The sequence below is a fragment of the Microtus pennsylvanicus genome, chromosome 3 (assembly GCF_037038515.1).
Source record: "Microtus pennsylvanicus isolate mMicPen1 chromosome 3, mMicPen1.hap1, whole genome shotgun sequence".
NCBI classification, from domain to species: Eukaryota; Metazoa; Chordata; class Mammalia; order Rodentia; family Cricetidae; genus Microtus; species Microtus pennsylvanicus.
Window position 1 is genome coordinate 16,206,130 of NC_134581.1, and position 19,472 is coordinate 16,225,601.

Genomic DNA, 19,472 nt, shown 5'->3' on the forward strand with positions numbered 1-19,472 from the left:
TCCCATCTATCGATATTCTTCTAGACCCTTCTATGTCTGTGGACTCCCAGAAACCTTAGCAGCACGTTCTGAGGAGATTCCAAAATCCCACAAGCAATGTAGCAAGGACCTCTGCCTCAGCCTTTCTCAGCTGAGACTCCAGGGATGAAGAGCAGGCATGTGTTTGTGCCCAGACCCCTTCTGGGTTTTTCTATCACTGTATCTCCACCGGCTGAAGTCGTTTGTAAACAACACTCTCATGCTCCCAGACGGAAGTAAGAGGAGAGGGTTGGGGCTGAGAAAGGCTCTAGTGCCAGTCAACCGCAGCAGCCTGGCAGGAGCTGCCAGCGTTAGGGCGACTAAGGCTGTTGGTGCTCGAGGCATGGATACTACCTAGGGAAGGTGTCCCTCCACTGTACTTCCTGCAATGTCTCTCTGATGTGCTGTGTGAAAGGGTGGGAGACCTTAGCCTGGCTGGCCCATAGGCAGCAGTTCCTTCCATAGATAAAACAGCTTTTAGAAAAACTCCTCAAAAAAATGGAAATTTTCTCCATTAAGTCTCATTGGAGAGTGTGTATCTCAGGGCGGAGCAGAAGAGCAGCAACCACCTCCCACCAACACTGCGTAACCTCACTCAGGAAAGCGTGCTCCAGATGTCGTGTTGTCTGTGGGGGACGTGTGTTGTCACTCAAAGACAGGCAAGGAAAGGAAAAAGGTAGGGAGTAGGCTAGGCTGAGAACAGGGTACAAAAAGGGGGTCCAGACAGGGTTCGGCCAGGCTCTGCTGCACCCGCCTCTCTGTAACCAATTATGCTCAAGCGGCGGCCTCATCACGTTTCCGACGCCCTCCCAGGAGCCCCCCCTCAGCCCCATGCATCCCCGCTGGGTGCCAAGCAAGAGGACCATATGGAGGGAATAATAAGACAATTAACTTTCCATTAAAGAATAATATATGTGGGTTTTTAGGGAGGCAAGCGACAGCAATCCCTACCCAGCGGCATATTTCACACCCGAGCCCCTTGCCACCTCCCCCACTACAAGGCACCCCGCATCACCATCATCTGCACCAGGGGAGAGGAGGGTGTCGCTGGGCCCCCAAAGGAGGGAGGCGGCTGGATGGAGGGGTGGGGCCGGCGTGATAAGCAAGTGCAGAGAAGCCGGTTCTGAGGTGGGGGTGCAGTAAGCCCAGAAGGATCTGGGAGGGAGTTGGTGGGGTTCTCTCATCATCCCCTAGCAGACTCAGTGCACTGCATCCCTAAAGAGCTGCTTGCTGCCTGTCTTTCAAAGGCACACACAAATCAGTGTGTGGACCAGGGGGTCACAACCGCTGCCTTTGCCTGGTCCTTTTGGGACCACTTCCAACCCCTGGCACGTCCCCTCACCCAAGCCTCTTCTTCTGGCCCTCTATGGTTCTGGTGCTCCATGCCACTTTAGGGCACTGTTAACCTTGCCTTGGATGCCCAACACACACTTTCCTCAAACGTGAACAGAAGCATTTTCAGCAAATGTGTAAGTTTGCAGAGGTGAGCTGGGGAGGAGGTGGTGGGACAGAGACATTTCTCAAAGGCACCTACAGAGAATGGTAGATGTTTCCGGACTTTGGTCCATGCTGATAGCCAGCTCCAGATGTGGCATGCTGCAAATATTATGTACACATTCCTGAGTGCTGAGCTGACGAGCAGGAGGAATAGCGGGGGGGGGGGGGGGGACGACAAGACGGACTGGACTGGCAGTGGCGCTGGTTTAGAAATACTATTTTTGGTCCTCATAAAAGGTTGAGGAGCCACAGACTCCATGGGTTCGAATCACCTTGACTGGACCATGTCAGTTGGGGGGACCCAGAAGAGACTGGGACTGGGAATTTCTGAACCTGCTTCTGTGGACATTGCTTGGGGAGGTGCTGACTGTGCGGTTCCATTGCCTGGACACCTGCTCATGGTTGGCCTGTCTGAGCTCCGGGACTGGCTGTTGGGGATGACTGACCAGGACCTTGGGTTTCCCTCCTTCACAACAGGTCTGTGAGGAAACCCAGTGGCACATAGGTCGGCTAAGACAGTCATGAAGGAGGAGGCATTTAAGATAGAACCAGGGCAACAGGCATTTCCGGCCTGACCAGCAAGTGAGATCCATGGAGTTTGACATGGGCAGTATGATTCCAGAAGATAGGCTGTGATCCTCACGGCATCTCAGGTCCCTGCTTCCAGCCAGCCTTGTCAACAGTTTCCTCCCACTCTTAGCAGAAGGTCCTCTCACCTATAAGCGAGCATCTTACCTATCCCAGGGCTGGTATACCCGATTACTGTTCCATGCCTGAGGATAGTCTCTCCTGCCTTGCTTTTCACAAGGTCCCCAGAGCTGTTCTCCTCGTACTTTGCCACCCATTCGGAAGTGGGAATGTACCTGCCCTAGGCTTCGAAGAGGAGAGGATCTGCCCTTCTCCTCATCCTCCCCTTGCACCCCCAAGCAACTGATGAATTATTCATCTTGATATCCTCATTATGCAAATGAGCTCTGAGCCCAAGCATATGTTCTCTACTCTCCCCCTAGCATGGGGACAATATGGTGCTGATGGGGGAGGGTAGAGAAGGGGCTCAGGAGACTTCCCTCAGTCCCATGGGCTGTAGAGGAGGCAGAATGTTTAGGGTCCACACTTTCATGGACTACACAAGGAAAAATTGGCAAGGGCTGGGGTTGGGCTATAGCGTCCAAGGAAGCGTAGCTCAGGGCTATCTGGCTAACCTAAGGAGGAAGAGATGACATGTTAGCAGCAGACCAGGTACCGGCCTGGGGATGAGACAGGGTCTTCACACACAGCTTCCTTGCCACGATCTGCCATGGTTTCTAACTTATAAATGGGCCACAGTCTGCCCCCGGCCATGCCCCACGGGGTTGTGATAAGGTCGGGAGGAGGAAAATGCCAAGGCAAGGAAAACTCTCCCAAATGCCACTGTCTGCAGTTTCTGCTCTCTTGCAGCTGCCAGCCCTTGAGGCTCCAAGCTACTGGGGGTGGGGCAGCCTCTAGGAGTAGGGCGGGCAAGGAGTGGAGCCATGAAAGAGGCTCAGAAGCCTGAGGAGGGGCCGCCCCAGTGGGGGCCTAGGCTGGCAGGTTGACAGCATTAGTGAGAGGGCCAATGAGAGCACTGGTCACAGCTCTGCACCAACCATCCTGACCCGCCAGGACAAACACAAGGAGGGCACACCAGTCCTTGCCCGTGCATTGGAGGGAGGGAGAGGGTGTGAGGGTCAGGGTCAGATGTGAACAGTGGAGCAGGTAAGGAGTCCACTGGTTAGATCATTCTAGCTCCTTCCGCTAGACCCGTACACCTGTCCCCTCCCCCGTGGACACATCTCAGCCAAATAGTCAGTGCCAAGAAGCCGTCCCAGAGCTGTCAGCAGGAAGAGGCTGAGGAAGCAGGTGAGAAAAACTGGACTAGGACAGAGCCTCTGAGAGCTGGCAGCCGTGGGCAGCGGAGGGGCTGCCAAGAGGAAGGGACACTGGGTCAGCATTTCCTTGCCCACCTGCCATACGAAGCACAGCCCTGCCCAGGTTCCCACAGCCGCACGCATCCTCTGTGTGCCCAGGAGGAGAAAAACAGCCAGAGGCTGGGCTAGAGCAGGAGGCAGAGCCCCAGCTCTGCCACAAGTCAGCTGTGGCAGCTTGTCCACTGGTAAAAGGGCCTGGAATTACCCACACGCCACCCAAAGGGAGAGAAAATTTCCTAGGAGAGAAAATGAAGAAAATCCTAATGATTTCTGGACAGGGGGGCAGGGTAAAATTGGCTTGTCCATTGCCACCCTACTCCTCATCTTCCAGGCAACCCCCCCAGTGAAAAAGGGCTAACAGGGGGATCCAGGTCTCCCCAAGGTGCATATGACAGGTTTGCTGTCAAATTCCATGTCTGGTCCTTACCATCCAGGAAGCTCACTCATCCAGACAGATCCACATCTCATGCATATAGCGTACATTATTTTTTCATAGATAAATGTTCGTTCTGAGTCGCTCATAAATATGAAATCCTGGAGGGCTCTTAACTGGCATTAGATATACGCAGATGTACTAATGCCCCATAGAAAACTTGGAAAAGCATGCGCTACAGATTCCAGGGGCTACCATTCCTCCATTAACCTACACGGTTGCACTTGGCAGTGCCCACTTATAGCCTGGTTAGTGCAGAATGCTATTCCTGAGCCTAAATTGACTCCCGTTCCGGAACAGCTTTTCCCATAGTGCTTTCTCTGGAAGCTCTGGCGGCTTCCAAGTGCAGCTGAGTCATTGAGAGTTCACAGGAAGAGTAGGATGGGGGCTACTGCAGTTCAAGCCCAGCACCAGAAAAGGGAGATCTCAGGAAGAATGCTGAGCAAGCTAGCAGCTCAGACCTTCAGACCTGGATGCCCTCCTCACCATGCCACCCCCTCATTAGCCACCTCTGCTTAACATAATTTGTGCCAGGGGTCCTACATCCATAAGAATGTAAATAAACTCACTCCAAGTTAACCGAGCCTGAAAAGGGGCTGAGGATGATCCTACAGTCCCTGCCTACATCTCCTAGCCCTGGCACTGGCCAAGAGGGATGACAGAAACACTAATTACCGAACCCTAGGCCTAGACTCAACCCCCAGTAGTAACTGTTTTCTCTGCTGTCCCCAGGCCAACGATGGGAAGGAGAGCCCTGTTATTCCTCTGCTTGATTCTGGCCAGGACCTCCCTGTACAGACCAAACTGAAGAGACACCCTCCTATTAGAGCCTCACACCCACTGCTGTAAGAGCTCCGTTCCCAGAGCCTCCACATTCCTCACAGAGAGCTCAAGCCTGTAGCCTGACGGCAGCACATTTTGCAGCCTTCTGGGGGTGACGGATGGCCAGCTCTTCACATCACTATTTCAAACATTAACATAATCTCCCAGGATGAATGTGGTCGCCGGCGCCTAATCAATCACCCCTCCCGCACCTTGATCCCTCATTCCGACACTTAACGTAGGCTTGCCACTTCATACAGACTATAGTGCCTGGAATACCAGCCTCCCACCCTCTTCTCTGGGTCCTGCTTGGCTTGGCCATACTATTTACTTGCTGATGAGACTCTCGGCTTCTGCACACCCTGTAGCTGTGGCCCCTAAAGAGCCTGGGCTCCCGCCCAAGGCACTGCCTCAAATGCCTTTAAGAGCTCACCCACATTGAAAACTGACAAGTCCCAACACCCTCCCAGGCACGAGGTTCATCAGAATGGGCCACCATTCCAACAGATTCCTGGAAAAGGTCAGACTGAGACCTCACTGCGTCACTACTTGAGATCCACTATGGCTCCCTATACCAGGACTTCAACAATGTCACCTCCTCCTCACCCCCTCATTTCTCCCTCATTTCCTCATTCCTGCTGGGAAGAAGGTCCAGGATGAAAAGCAAGTACACCAGCTTACCTCTCGGAGCTGCTGCACGCCTCCAAAAATCCGCATTACACCATCAATCTCCTGCTCCAGGCGCCGGGCCCAGTGCTGCATCCTGCATCCAGGAGAGAAAGAGATGTCAGGAACTGCAGCTGCAACAGCCCATTCCTGGCCACCCAGGGGAACGGGGGCAGCTACTCACTCAACTCAATTTTCACCAGAGAAGGAGCAGATACAAGGAGCCAGAGTGAGCCTGTGATTTTTCCCTTTGATGTCTGGGCCTGGTGGCCTAGGCTTTCCTCACACTGACTGGCAGCCAGGGAGGAGAGAAGAGGGCATTGTGGATGCGCTGAGGGAGTTCAGCAGTTTGGAAGAAGCCTGCAGAGAGACTATTGTTCACTAGAAAGACCAGTCCTTGATGTAGCGGTTCTGAACATGGAGACTTCTGGACACCAGGGAGGTCAGAGACCTGAGAAAGCCAGCTGAGGTTTGAGGAAAGGGATGGGACCTGCTGTCATCCCCAATCCATCATGTAAACAGGAGGAGGTGGAGGAACCCACTTTCCTGGGCTTCATCTGAGCAGAAGACACAGAGAGCTTTCAACTCAGAGGCCCTTGTCTTCCTACTTTCCTGTCGGAGACGCTTATAGAGACCCAAGGCTGGATATCAATCATGAGCCCAACCAGGGCTCCAGTACAGATCATCCAACTCCTTTCTGGAGGTCTGGCGAACCCCTGAACTGCAAGCCTACATAACAGGCCGCCTGTATGCTGGTACCACCGTATGATCATTTAACCGCCCCTCCCCCCAGCTTTCGGGGTCATCTCTTAGAATGGCACAAAAAAAAACATAAGAGTAGGTGAGCCAATGATGCTATATTCTCCGTGAGTGGACAAGATGAACAGGTGTTCATAACATCCTGTATTCTCAGCCCTGCATCCATTTAAGCAAGCTGTAGACAAGGCTCTTCCAAGACAGCCCATAAGGGGCCCATCACAGAGATGTAAGAGGCCAGGGGTTCAGAGAGCACAATGGAGTAGGGAAATGTCAGGAAACTTCTCAGGGCCCCCAACACCCTTCACAGGGCCAATAACATCCCCTGGTGTCATCTAGGGCCAGGCCTCTCTTCTGGCTCCTTGTCCCACATTCCTTCTCAGGCCTGTGCTAGGGGGTTGGGCTCATGCCATTGTGTGTGCCCGGGTCGGTTGGCATGGGAACTCAGAGCAGGAGGCGGGCAGATCACTAATTGCAATTTGCCAAGCTGAATGTCAGGACCGTGATGGAAAAAAAAATCAACATCAAAAGAAAGAGGTATTAGCTTCAGCTTGTTGTGGGCTGAGCTACTGCCTGACTCCCCATCTCTGTTCCCCACCATAGAGCAAAGTCTAACCTCGAGTCTGGGCAGAGGCCAGGCTGTAAGCCTCAGCGGCCAGGCCGCAGAGGAAAGAGTACTGCTCTCTGCCTGACCCCCACGCACCAGCACCGAGGCTCTGCCCCTGATGGCACATGGACACCGTAGCAGGTGGCTCTTTTGTGATCCTGTGACTAAAGAACCTGGGGGCTAACAATGGAGAGAGTCTCACTCTGGCAGGCCTGTATCTGGACCGAATGGACAGAGTCAAGGACCCGATCTTCGAAGACATCCATTGGCTCTACCCTGACCCTAAACCTGACTTCAGCCTTCATTGGTTTAGGGGACAAGATACCAGTCATAACCCTTCCTGTGTGAATATACAGAAGGGCACCCACTATCTACTAAGTACACAGTACCACCGTGTCATGTGCTTTCTGGCTTCAATCTTCAGAGGCAAACAAAATCCCCAAGCCACAGATGAGGAAGTTGAGGGTTAAAACGGGGGGTTTAGTGACCTATCATCCAGGAATGGGAGGACACAGGACTTATTGCGGAACTTGCCAGAATCGCAAGAACTGACCCTCAAGGGTCAACCATGTGCGTCTCCTTCCAACTCAGTACACCACCTTCAGTGCTTGAACCAGCCACAGCGGGAACATTTACACCACAGAAATGGGCAGATGCTAGAAATCACAGCACCACTATCACCCCCAGCAGCAAACTGATAAGCATTTTAAAATGCTTCGACAATTTCATACAACATATTCTGGTCATGTTTACCCCCTCCACCTTTTTCCAGGTCTATCCTTACCTCCCAACTTTATGACTTCTATTTATTTGCTTATTATTTATTTATAGATCAGTTCTTTCTATGTCTATTTAGTCAGCTCTCTGTGTAGACCAGGCTGGCCCCGACTCACCTGCTTCTGCTTTCCTAGGATTGGAATTAAAGTTGTGTGCCACCACGCCTAGGTCCTCTTTTCTCTTCTTCATGTATTTGTAAATAATCCACTGAGTTCCGTATGTGCTGCCCACATACCCACAGGTGGGGGCCATCCACTGCAGTGTGATCAAACTTCCTGGGATCATACCACTAAAGAAAAGCACTTCTCCCTCCCCCAGAAGCTATCAGTTGCTAATAGTGGTAATATTTACCAATTCACCAATGATTCCACCTGGGTATGGCCTCTTTGCTAGTATGCATATAGACCCTTGCTTCTGGAATCTCACAGACAAGTAAAAGGCACTAAATTGGAAAACTAGGCATGGATGGCAAGATTTTACTTTGCTCAGACAATACATTATCAGTATAGTCACCATCATTTCATGTAAAGAGGCTATATTTCTTTTCTTTCTTTCTTTCTTTCTTTCTTTCTTTCTTTCTTTCTTTAAGATTTCTGCCTCCTCCCCGCCACCGCCTCCCATTTCCCTCCCCCTCCCCCGATCAAGTCCCCCTCCCTCATCAGTCCAAAGAGCAATCAGGGTTCCCTGCCCTGTGGGAAGTCAAAGGACCACCCACCTCCATTCAGGTCTAGTAAGGTGAGCATCCAAACTGCCTAGGCTCCCACAAAGCCAGTACGTGTCTGCAGTAGGATCAAAAACCCATTGAAGAGGCTATATTTCAAACTAAAATAATTTTTAGAAAAACCCAAATCTTTGGACAAATTAAAATTCTTCCATAGGACATCCATATACACTCCCTCTCTGTCTTTGTGTCTTTGTATCTCTGTTTCTGTCTCTGTCCCTCCCTCCCTCCCTCCCTCCCTCCCTCCCTCCCTCCCTCCCTCCCTCCCTCCCTCCCTCTCTCTGGGGTTTCGGAGCAGCTCGAGTCCTCAGCCTGGCTTAGTCTGCTATCCCAGGCTTCACAGGCCAACTGCAGGCCCCCAGCTTTCAGCCTATCAATACAGTGCTAAGGAAAACAAGTTATTCTGATTCTTCACCTAAACCAAACCAAATTAGGAAGGCAATATCTGTGTCCTGGAGCTAAAAAGGACTTGACAGATAATCCATCTCATTGTCACACAGATATGACTTTGTGGGTTCGAGGGTTTGGCCAGTGGCCGGTGCTAGCTGGGAGGGGGGGGATGTACAGTACTGAGAAGCTGATGAAGTGAGTATGCCTGCAGCATTCCTAGAAAAACCACACACCAAAGCAAACTCAACCCTGACAGAGGCATACCTGGGTTTAATCCCACAGAAAGGCGTGGGCACTTTGGGAGAATGAGAGATGCGTCAGAATCCAGAGTCTCACTCACTCAAAGGTAAATGGATCAAATCCTGCTCGTGCTCCTGTGGACTTGGACCCATGAGCCCATGCCAATGCCCCCTGGCCAGGTAGTGCTACCCACAGGTCATATTCTAACAAAAATGTCTACCTGCTCTATCCTCAGATCCCGGGGATTTTCCATCCTCTTCACTGAAATGACACTGCTTATCTCTAAGTGCCTGTAAGTGCCAAATTAGCAGGACGGTGAGGGAGAGAACTCTAGAGGAGGAGGTGGTGCAGCCGCCCCCCCCCCCCGCACTTTATGACTGCTGTGGGGACAGGATGGAGACTGTGCCCTGTCTTCCCACGAGCCTGAACAGGGGGAAGCAAAGGTGTTGCAGCCCTGATTTACAGATAGCAAAGCCAAGCCACCTGGCAAGATGGGTACCCGGTTATACACTTAAAAAGATGTTGGCTCCGTTAGGTCCATCCTCCTTGCAGAACAGCTCTGAGAAGCCTCAGGGGAGACTGCCAGCTGTGGAGTCTTGGAGAGTTCTGTCCCTGTTGGAACCTCAGCTTTCCCACCTGTCAACAAGGATAATAATAATTGTCTGAATGCTGGAACGGGGGACCTGGGGGACATAACTCAGCTGGTAGAGTGCTTGCTTAGTACCACGTCAACCAGCTGTGACGGCACACGCTTGCAGTAGCAGAACTCAGGAGGTGGGAGCAAGAGAATCAAAAGTTCAAGACCAGTCTAGAACATATCCACAGGGACACCTTGATACGCTGTTACCATGCTGTACAGTCTCCTAGCGACTAGACAATCATACAGTAGGGCCTTTATCCTCAGGATCAAAAGACCTACTGAGGGTAGGGGGGGACAGACCACAAAGGGAGAGTGGGGTGCAGCACACTGAGTCAGCCTAGTAGGGAAGAAACTACCACTAGGAACTGTAGGGTCTCAGGTCTCAGTCTCTAAAGCCAAGATGCCAGTGGGGGGCGGGACAAAGTGTCACCATTAGGCAAGAGAGGAAAATCAACCATATGTGAGGGGAAGAGCTGGTGCTGAGAAGCCATTTAGTAGACAGAACCATCCAGAAGCCCTCTAGAATGCTGGGAGTCTGTAGGTCCAACCTCAGATGGGACCATCCAGCATTGAGACCGGCTAAAAATGCTCACCCTGAGGACAGGGAAAGAGAGAGGAGGGCACGGAGGAGGAGAGGGGGCAGGGAAGGGACAGGGGAAAAAGAGAAAGAGCCCGGGCGCAGATGCAGTGGCATAAACTGTTGTTGGTTGTTAATTTTATATGTGAAGTTGTTGATCAGAATGTGATTTAATTGTACAGTATAATCCAGGCTTTTGGAATAAATTATGCAGAAAACTCATCTATAATTAAACAAATCAAAAAACCAGAGACAGGTGACACTGCTGGTTCACCCTCAGAGGGCATGGACAGCGTGGGCAGCTTGGACCCTGCAGTGGGACCACAAAGGAAGGGAGGGACAGTGTGTAACAGCAGACATGCCCAGAAGAGGCCAAGGCCTGATGGGAGCGAGGGACTCAGACCCCTGAGTCCTGCCTCTGCAGGCCTTTCTCACCGCATTGGAAGCTATTTTTTTCGTTATCAAAACCCTGCTGCCCCCGCCAGGCATCCTCTTTCACCAGGGACTTGAGCTCAGCAGAGCAGCCATCATTTCTAAGGGCAAGGGGTGCACACTGGGGGTGGAGCGGGAAGGCAGGTGTGAGGACGGGGCTCAGCTGGAGCAGGCAAGGGTGTCAGGGAGAAGGCACAGCTGAACCTCCTGGCTGCCAAGGGCACAGAGAACCAAGCTTGGCACTGGTAAAGGCCCCAGGTCTCTTGCTTCTCTTGTGACAGGCTGGCCAATTATTCTCCCCGCTTTGGGGGAGGCAACAATTTAAAATAAAGTGCTATTCAATTATTCTGATTATATTTCAATTGGCCTGCCACCTCCACCTCATCTCCTTCACAGGCTTCTGGGAGGAAGAAAGACAGAACAAGAGGGGGAGCGGGAGATGGAAAGACAGACCAAAGATTTCTGGAGAGCCCCAGCCAGGCTGATCTGACCCGGGGAAGACAAGCTGGTGGCATTCACAGAGTCCACTACCCCATGCTGGCCCAGGAGAGGTGTGCTTCCCCCAATGGCAGCTGTGAGCAGCCTCCCCTCTCCTAGGCTCTCACCAACTACAGGTGGCAGAATCCTCGAGAATCGTGGCATCCTCAGGGCTACCTCCCTAGGGCATCCTTCCAGACCATGTGTGCAGATGATATGTCACACCCAAATGCCTAGGTCCAGCCCTTGCCATTCCAATCTCTTGAGCCAGATGTGTGCTCTCGGATTTCCCCACCCAGAAAATGAAGATTAAGCTGACTATCCTGTCCAGCTCCCAGGCCCAAAGAGGAGGCAGGTGGAAGTTTGTCTCATATACGGAAAGCTAACAAGGACTGTATCCCACACGCTCATGCTACAGTCTAGGCTGTAGGGCTATCTTCCCACCATCCAGTCTCCCTCAGATGGGCCTCCAGGATGGCCACACCCTCCCTGTGTCCTGTTTCTGAAAGCCTTGGGAAAGAGAAGGGACCGCCGAGTCCACTGAATCCTTCCTTCTGCTGAGCCCCAGCATATTTCAAAGCTCAGCACTTGCGTCCGGAAAGACCCCACCTCAATTTGATCACAGATGACAAAGCTGGCAGAGGGAACAGTCTAGTCAAAGTGACTTGTTCTCCAGCCAGAGGCCAGGTGGGCCAGGCCATCAAAGACGGTCTCAAAGACACAACACCGGCTTCACACTACCTCTGTCAGGCCATGGTGGGAAGGAGGCCAGAGCAAGGCGGGGCTGGGTGTGCATGCTGGGCTGATTTGTGGTGGTGTAAGGCTTCTCGTCTTACACCCTCCGTCCAGATTCACAAGCAGAGAAACTGAGGCACAGGACTCAGAGGGGACTAGACATCATCCAACTATTTGTGACTCAAGGGGACCTTCAGAACCCTTCCCCATCTCATGCAGCCCAATTGTCACTAGGGACTCGGGGACTCTGGGAAGTTGGCAGAGGCTAGTACCGCCGATGCTTGAATTAGTACAAATCCACCGCCTCGTCTACTCATCTACGTGTGTCTTGGGACCCTGCCCAAATACTGCTTCTTAATGAGGTTATTAATTATGGGGCTGTCCCTTCTTTTCTTTGCTGAAGAAGAACTTTTCCTTCTAATTGGTGCTTGGCTGGGAGGCAGCAAACTTGTACCCTGGCCCCACCCCCACCCCTCTACACACTAATGGTCTTTTGGCTTTAATTAGGGCACTGGGTCCACCCAATATTTACTCAAAACAGCCTGCTGGGGATTGGGAGAGGAACAAAGGAACAAGGACGGGAGCCAGGGAGTCTTGTCACTCGGGGCCAGGAGAGTCCAGGTAGCCCACTTGGCCGAGAGAGACGTGGAGGAGATCCGGGGTCACAGAACAAATGATCACAACCCCCTATCTCACCACCAAGGGCAAGGAAGCTGGCGCGTGAGCAAGGAGGGCTGTGCGCTTGGGTCAGGCTTTAGAAAGAGGGTTCCTGGTGGCAGTTAGGAACGGTGGCGAAGTTCTGAGTCTCACTTCTGTTTCCCTCAGGTTTTGCTACATAGGTATGACCGCCTCCTCCTTCAGGTCTCAATGGAGCATTCTAGCTACACTGAGAAACCCCTAAAGTAGATTACTCTAGCACCCAGGGGATAAGTTCTACTCAGTAACAGTGCCCTGGTGGGAGAGGGGCTGGCGAAGGCAGATGGAACAGGGAGAGGGCAGAAGACCGGCAGCAAGGAAGTGTGGAGGAGCGGGTCAGCACTGATCAGGGTCCTGGCCTTGGTGGGCAGAGACCCTAGGGCCATCTTTCTTCTGTCTTCCATGTACCAGCCCATTCATTCTCTATGAACCACAAACAAATCTCAGTTTTCCTAATCAAACAGGGCTGTCCCAAGGTCCCAGAGTCCACTCCAGGATTCATGCCTCAAGAGGTATGACTGGAGCCCTCTTGCCTAGGGTCCCTGGGACTACAGTGTATTCTCTTAATTAACCGTCTCAGCAGCCCAATCACTATCTCCAATCCTCAGGGGGGAAACTGAGGCAGAGAGCAACTGAGTGAAGTCCCCAAGATTGCACGGCTCATGAAGGCCAATCAGAATGGCTTATCTCTTTCCTGAAGACACCAGTCTAGTTACTGATGTAATATGGCCACTTGGGTGTCTAGCAGGAGTCTGAATGTGTATGAAGTTAAGATCCTAGCCTTCCCTCTGGGGCCACTCCCCTCCCTCAACCTCTTACTGCTGCTGATGGTCAGTCCTGTTTTTGGGGTGACTAGGAGCCTATTTTTCTCACACCCACATCCAACTTATTGTGCAAATCCTACTGGCTGCACCTTCACAATGTGCCCTTCCCACCCCACTAACCACCTTTCTGTTCCCCACTCCCAACCCCTACCCCCAGTCTGGCTTGGGCAGCCATCATCTCCCCTGGACCGGCTGCAGCTGGCTCACTGGTTGCTAGTTTTTGCTTCAGCAGCTCATTTCTCCAGTTTCTTGATCATATCTAGCCAGGGTATCCTTTTGGGATGGTGTTCCTCTTATATGCGGCAAACTTAGGTCCTGGGCCCGGAGGAAAAGCCAAAGCCTACCAGTAGCCATATCCTTCAGTGGCCTTGCTCAGTGTGGCTGAACACAGCCTTGAGCTCACAGTACACGTCTTGGAACACGGTTTCCTCAGCCTAGAACAGTCTCTCTTCAGTGGCCCACAGTCCTCCGCCAATCTCCAGGCCTCTGCATACAGGCCACCAGCTCAGTGAAGCCCCGCCCCCAACTCCATTTTAAAATGCAATCTCTCCTCTAGCAGTCACCGGTCTCTATTCCTCCTGGAGGGTCACTGTTTTAACTAGCTATTTTCTCCTTAGCAAAAGCTTCTGCCTTGGGCTGCTCACGTTCCAGATCTCAGTCCAGAACAGGTCCTTGACTGAGCAAATACACTTCCCCTGAGACCTGCTGACCTCCCAGGAATGCTGTTCCAGCCCGTGAGTGGCCAGCTCTAGGCACTCACCAATGAAGGCTGTCCCAGAACTAGCCCAGGAGGCCCCCCTTTCCCTGGATCCTCTCGGTATGAATTATTAAGGCTCATTTATGATGGGCCTGCCCAGGCCTGTGGCTTCTCTGCATAATTCATGGCTCTCTCAGAAGGGTGGTGTGCTGGCACAGACACTTCTTCCAGGAAGCAAGAAGAAAGCGCAGAGGAATAGCCTGAATGGGGACTGTCCGCCACCCTGTCACCCTGCCCGCAATGAAGGCCACCAGGTACCTTTCCCCACCCTTTGGCTCAAGGTGCTTTCTCATGTTCACTTGGGTTTTGGTGCCCTGAACTGAAGGATATGGACACCGTGCAAGCACACATGATCTTCTGTCTGTGCCTCAGTTTCCCATCTATAGGCTGATAAGTTTGGGCCATATGAGTGGTTTTCAACAGCCCCGGCAGTGAGACCTTTTATTTTCCAGCTAAATTCTATGCGAGCCCCAGAGTCTTGTTTAGCACAACTTTAGTTTCCCTGCACTGTGCTGAGAAAGTCCTGGTGTGTGTGTGTGTGTGTTTTATAGCTCATCGCAGAAGGGTAGAGTCTGGAATCCTTTCCTGAGGTCTGGAAGATGCCAACAACTTCCCTGGCAGCAGAGGCTCATGAATGCCAGCACCCAGGTGTCACTGTTTGTGAAGTTCCCGATCCTAAACTGGGATTCACCAGTGAGCCAGAACCACTTATAGAGGAACCGAGGCCTCGGGGCAGGGCAAGGGGCCTCAGCCACAGTTACAGGAGGCAGGTTTTCTGTCGTAGACTTCCTAGGTCCTCAGTCACCCACACCACACACAGCATGACTCCTATAGTCAGGCCCCACCCAGACCCATTTCCCAAGCAGATAAGCGAAGGTCCCTCAAATTGGCTCACAGGAGGTGGCCATATGGCCACCACCTTGTGTGCTTAGCCAGGTGCTCTGATAGAGTGAGTAGCCTCGCTGGTCTCAGAAGGTAAGAGCAGGTCTGGGACACCTGTAGAAGTCACCAAATAAGTCAGGGACAGCTCATGTGTGACATCCTCCCATCACTGCCCCAACCAATACCTAAAGCCCCCGTGGGGGTGTCCAGACAGACCCCGTCCACATGGCGCCACACGTTCTGGTCAGATTCTGTGATTCACCAGTCCCCATCTCCCCTCCTGCAGTACTTCCCCTCCCCCAGTATGAGTCAATTCCTCACTGAGCTACAAATAGCCGTCCTCTGCTTGTCCTCAATGTGATTTCATGTCTTGAGGAGGACAGAGACCCCTCAAGATCTCTTGTTCCTCCTTAGTTCCTAGGCCTTCAGAGACCCAGGAGAATCCAGGCCAAGACTTCAGAGGCCAGCACATCAGGGACAGCTCTGTTCTCTGGCCTTGTCCCTCCTCATCTGGCCCAGTCACCTCTGACAGAAAGCCCTCCTGGATTTCCCTCACCAACCCCCACAAGCCCACAGTTCTCACCGTATTTTAGCAAGCCTCATCTTAGGTTGAGACTGGAACCTGGATCCATAACCATCCTTCTTGTTTGGAGCCAGGGGACAAAATCTTCCGGGAAGATTTGAGGACAGATTTTTTTTTCCCCAAACTGACACCTGGTCTGACCTTCTCTCTCTGCAGTGTGAAAGAGGCTGCAATGGGGGGCTGGGAGAGAGGTTTCACCCTCAGCAAACACCCAAACACACAGGAAATAGGGGGTAAAGCACCCATTGTGTGCTAGGTGTTCTTTGTGACTGCTATCAAGATAAACTACCAGGTGCAAACCAATTTATGCCCACTTCACAGACACAGACACTGAGGCCTGGAAACGTGGGGCGACTTGCCCAAGACTGTACTGGGTGGTAAGGGTGGCAGGTTCCCAACAATGAGGTATTAGGAAAATAGACACAAACGGAGAGTGGGAAACTCAGGAGTCATGGAGCAGGACGCTACTCAATTCCTGGTACCCAACCTAGGCAGGTAATAGCCTAGGCAGGATCTCCTCTGTATGTACCAGAAAGCTCAGCCCTCTGAGTTGGGAGGAAGGGAGAACAACAGACTGGCAGCTAAGGATTCCACTCTAATCAATCAACCACAGAACACAAACCTGTGCCCATCAAAACTGGGTCCTGCTGCTGAGCCTGTTGGCCCATGGTTTGTATTTGCTTGCTTGCTTGCTTTTGTTTTCAAGACAGGGTTTCTCTGTGTAGCCCCGACTGTCCTAGACCCCGCTTTGTAAACCAAGCTGGTCTCAAATGCACAGAGATCCACCTGTTTCTGCTTCCCAAGTGTTGGGATTGAAGGTCAGCACCAGGTCAGCACCGCTACAACCCTCCGGGCTCATGTGTTTCAACATTGTAGCTTAAACTCTGTAACTAGTATCCTTATTCCTGAGGTGGGAGTCTGAGGTACTGAGACTCAGTCAAGGTAGCAAAGGCTGGCTTCAAATTTTGTACATAGTTGAGGGTGACCTTGAACTTTAGAGGCTCCTGACTCTACCTCCAGAATGCTAGGGTTACAAGCCTATGCCACTGTGCCCAGTTTAGGTGGTGCTGGGACTTGAACTCAGAGCCTTGCACATGCTAGATAAGCACTTGACCAACTGAGCTACATTCCCAGCCCAAGGCTGGAGCACCATTACCCTCTACACTCTACCTGGTGCCCCAACACCAGACCCTCTTACTGACAAGAAAGGCCCACCATTTTCGGTATTTTTTTCTTGCTCTCTGGTACTCTATGCAGAACACCTCTGTGGGCTCCTAGGGATCCACACCTATATCAAGAAGGGGCTTATGGGCCACCTGGAAGCCCCACTTTGAAAGGCACCTCCAGGATGGCAGCCAGGCAGAGAGGAGCTACATGCCATTACAACATCAATTGTTCAGAACAGGGCTAAATGACTGATAAAAACACATCCAATTCCCTTTAGAGATGAAGTAACGAAGGCACCGAATGCCTGGAACTCTGTAACTAGGAGGCATTGTGATTCCTCGGCTCCTCTCCCTGCAGAGTTTCTAGCACATAGTAGGTATGCACATTACACAACAAAAAACTCAAAGCCACAGGTCCCTCCAGATGGGCACATGGAGTCTCCATCCTGCTTCATTTTAGAGTAATGGCCTCATCTGTACGCCACCAGTCTGGAAATCACCTGTGAAATATATTTCTCCCGGCACTAGCTCAGGAACCATGTAAATCACTCGATTTAATGGCCTCTGGGATTGCTCCTTGCCACCCACTTCCCAGAAGCTCTGTGCGAGGAAACTGGGGCTGTGGGGCAGCAGGCTGGCTGGCCCCAGTTGCATGGTCTGGCTTCCCAAGACGTTCTGGGCACTAGAAGGCACTGCCCGAAGGGGCAACAGTGTTGACGAGCAAGGAAGGAGGAACGGGTAACCAGGAGTTCAGCACCTGGAGCTGGAGCCAGGTACTAGACAGCCTCTTTCAGATTCTACCCCTGCTTTCTGCCTGGCCCCGCAGCAACAGTAGCTTATCTTCACTGGAAGGTGCGTCCATGTGACCCATCAGAACCTCCATAACCCCAACCGAGGAAGGTTTAGAGACAATCGGTGGCTTGGAGTATGATGTCTCCACATTTCCTGGATATTCCATGATGCTTGGGTCATTCGGGGGTATCTTTTGTTCAGCTACACACACGTCTTCCCCACAGACTGCGAGCTCCTGAGAGCACTGAGCTCACCGCACAGTAAAGGTGTGGGGAGTGGGCTTAACTAGGGAAGGCAGTTGGGAGATGGGTTTGGACAGACAAGCAGCCTATGAAGTGTTCAACAGGGAGGTGGGGCTTGGGCAAACATCACTGCAAAACCGATTGGAGGGAGTGGGACAGCCTGGACATCCCACCCCCCAAACCTAGGAAATGTGCAGGGTTTTGGGAACAGCATGACCTCTTACTCTGGTCGGGGAAATTCCTTGGAGTCAGTCCACCCTCACCCTTGTCAAGAAGAATGGGTATTTATTTTCCCATTTCTCCCCTTGGCTAACCTGGAGGGCTCTAGAAAAATACGGGTCTGGTCTGGGGATGAGGCCCATTTGGCAGTGTGTTTGTCTAGCATGTATGAGGCCCAGGAGGTTTAGTCTCCATTGCCACATAAGCCTGGTGTCATGGTACATGCCTGTAATCCCAGAACTTGGACCTGGAAGCAGGAGAAGCTGAAGTTCAAGGTCATTCTTAGCTATGCAGTGATTCTAAAGCCTAAAGCCAGCCTAGGCTACCTCATCTCTAAACAGACAAGCAAACAGAAAAGGAAAATGCTGATCCCCACCTCCACATTAAATGCTATAGTCCTATGAGTCTCTGACCCCCTTTTCACCCTCAGGGAAACCAGTGCAGCAACACTGCTGGAAGACAGGAGCGCAGATTGCACTCTAGCAGCAGCCAAATTAGGCCCACAGGAGACCCCATTCCAAACCACGGCTAAGTCTGCTTCAGCTTCCGGAGACATGGCCAGTTCAGCCCTGGGAGCATCGTGCAGATTGTGAGCTCCTTGCTCTGCAAACATTTACTGAGCACTTGAGAGGCACAGTCCAGGAGCTGAAGACAGTAGCCCTGAGCACACAGCCCTGACAGACACATACTGGAGAAGTAGGTACTGAAGTATCCTAGAATGCCCATGACCCTCCTAGGGAGATGTGGGAGGTTTCAGAGGACAGTGACTCCTCGCCAAGCATGCAAAACAAGCAAACGTTGGCTGGGCCACAGGTGGGTTTGCTTAGGGCTGATCGGACCCTCTGAAGTCCTTCTCAATTGTCCCCATCTTCATAGTAAGTGGAAGGCAGTATCTGGTACCCTAGTAGGCAAAAATTCTCTCCGGTGCTACCCCCAGTCCACCCCTGTGCCTGGCAGAAGACAGTGGGCACCAATGAACAGCAGCTTACAGGGCAGGACACAGAGGACATATAAACAGATGAGGTGGCAGAGGAGCATCTTCACCAGCTGCAGGATCATCGCTCTGAAAGGGCCTGGGAAGGATGAGGCCCCTGAGGCTCAGGGAGGAAGATGAGGGGTTTGTACAGACCCCTGCGGTCAGCTGGGAAGGGCTGAAGCTGAAGCAGAACAAGAGGTATCTGGAGGAAAAGGGCAGAGGAGATTCCTAAGGTGTTCATTCACAAGTCCTTGGTGTTTCTGGACCTTCCTAATTCAAATAATTGGATAGGCTGCCTCACTCCCTGCTGCAAGTCTCCCTGCCTGCCTGGTGCTGGCTGCAACCTGAGGCAGAGGGGCTACAGGAAAGAAGAGGTGGAGGTGAAAAATAAGGAGCAAGCCTCGACTGTTCTTCCCTTCTACTCCACATGCACAAGGATACAATGCCACCAGCTTCCAGCAGGTGCCAGAAATAGGTGTGGACCACAGGAGGACTGGAGTGGACAGAAGGGCTCTCGTCTGTGCCCAGGAGAGGCCATACCCTTCCCTTTCTGGATTCCAAACAGTTCCGGAGGGCCATACCCTCATGTGGTAGGTGAGGA

General features: G+C 52.1%; 1 protein-coding gene across 9 annotated transcripts in view; it reads right to left on the minus strand.

Moving 5' to 3' along the window:
- Window positions 1-19,472, minus strand: part of Cacna2d2 (calcium voltage-gated channel auxiliary subunit alpha2delta 2) — a 130,381-nt gene that overhangs the window by 99,618 nt on the left and 11,291 nt on the right. For all 9 annotated transcript variants that reach the window (XM_075964733.1, XM_075964732.1, XM_075964729.1 and 6 more), the window contains exon 2: window positions 5,398-5,479. In XM_075964733.1, coding sequence (XP_075820848.1) covers window positions 5,398-5,479 — 82 coding nt within the window. The remainder of the gene's footprint in view (window positions 1-5,397; window positions 5,480-19,472) is intronic.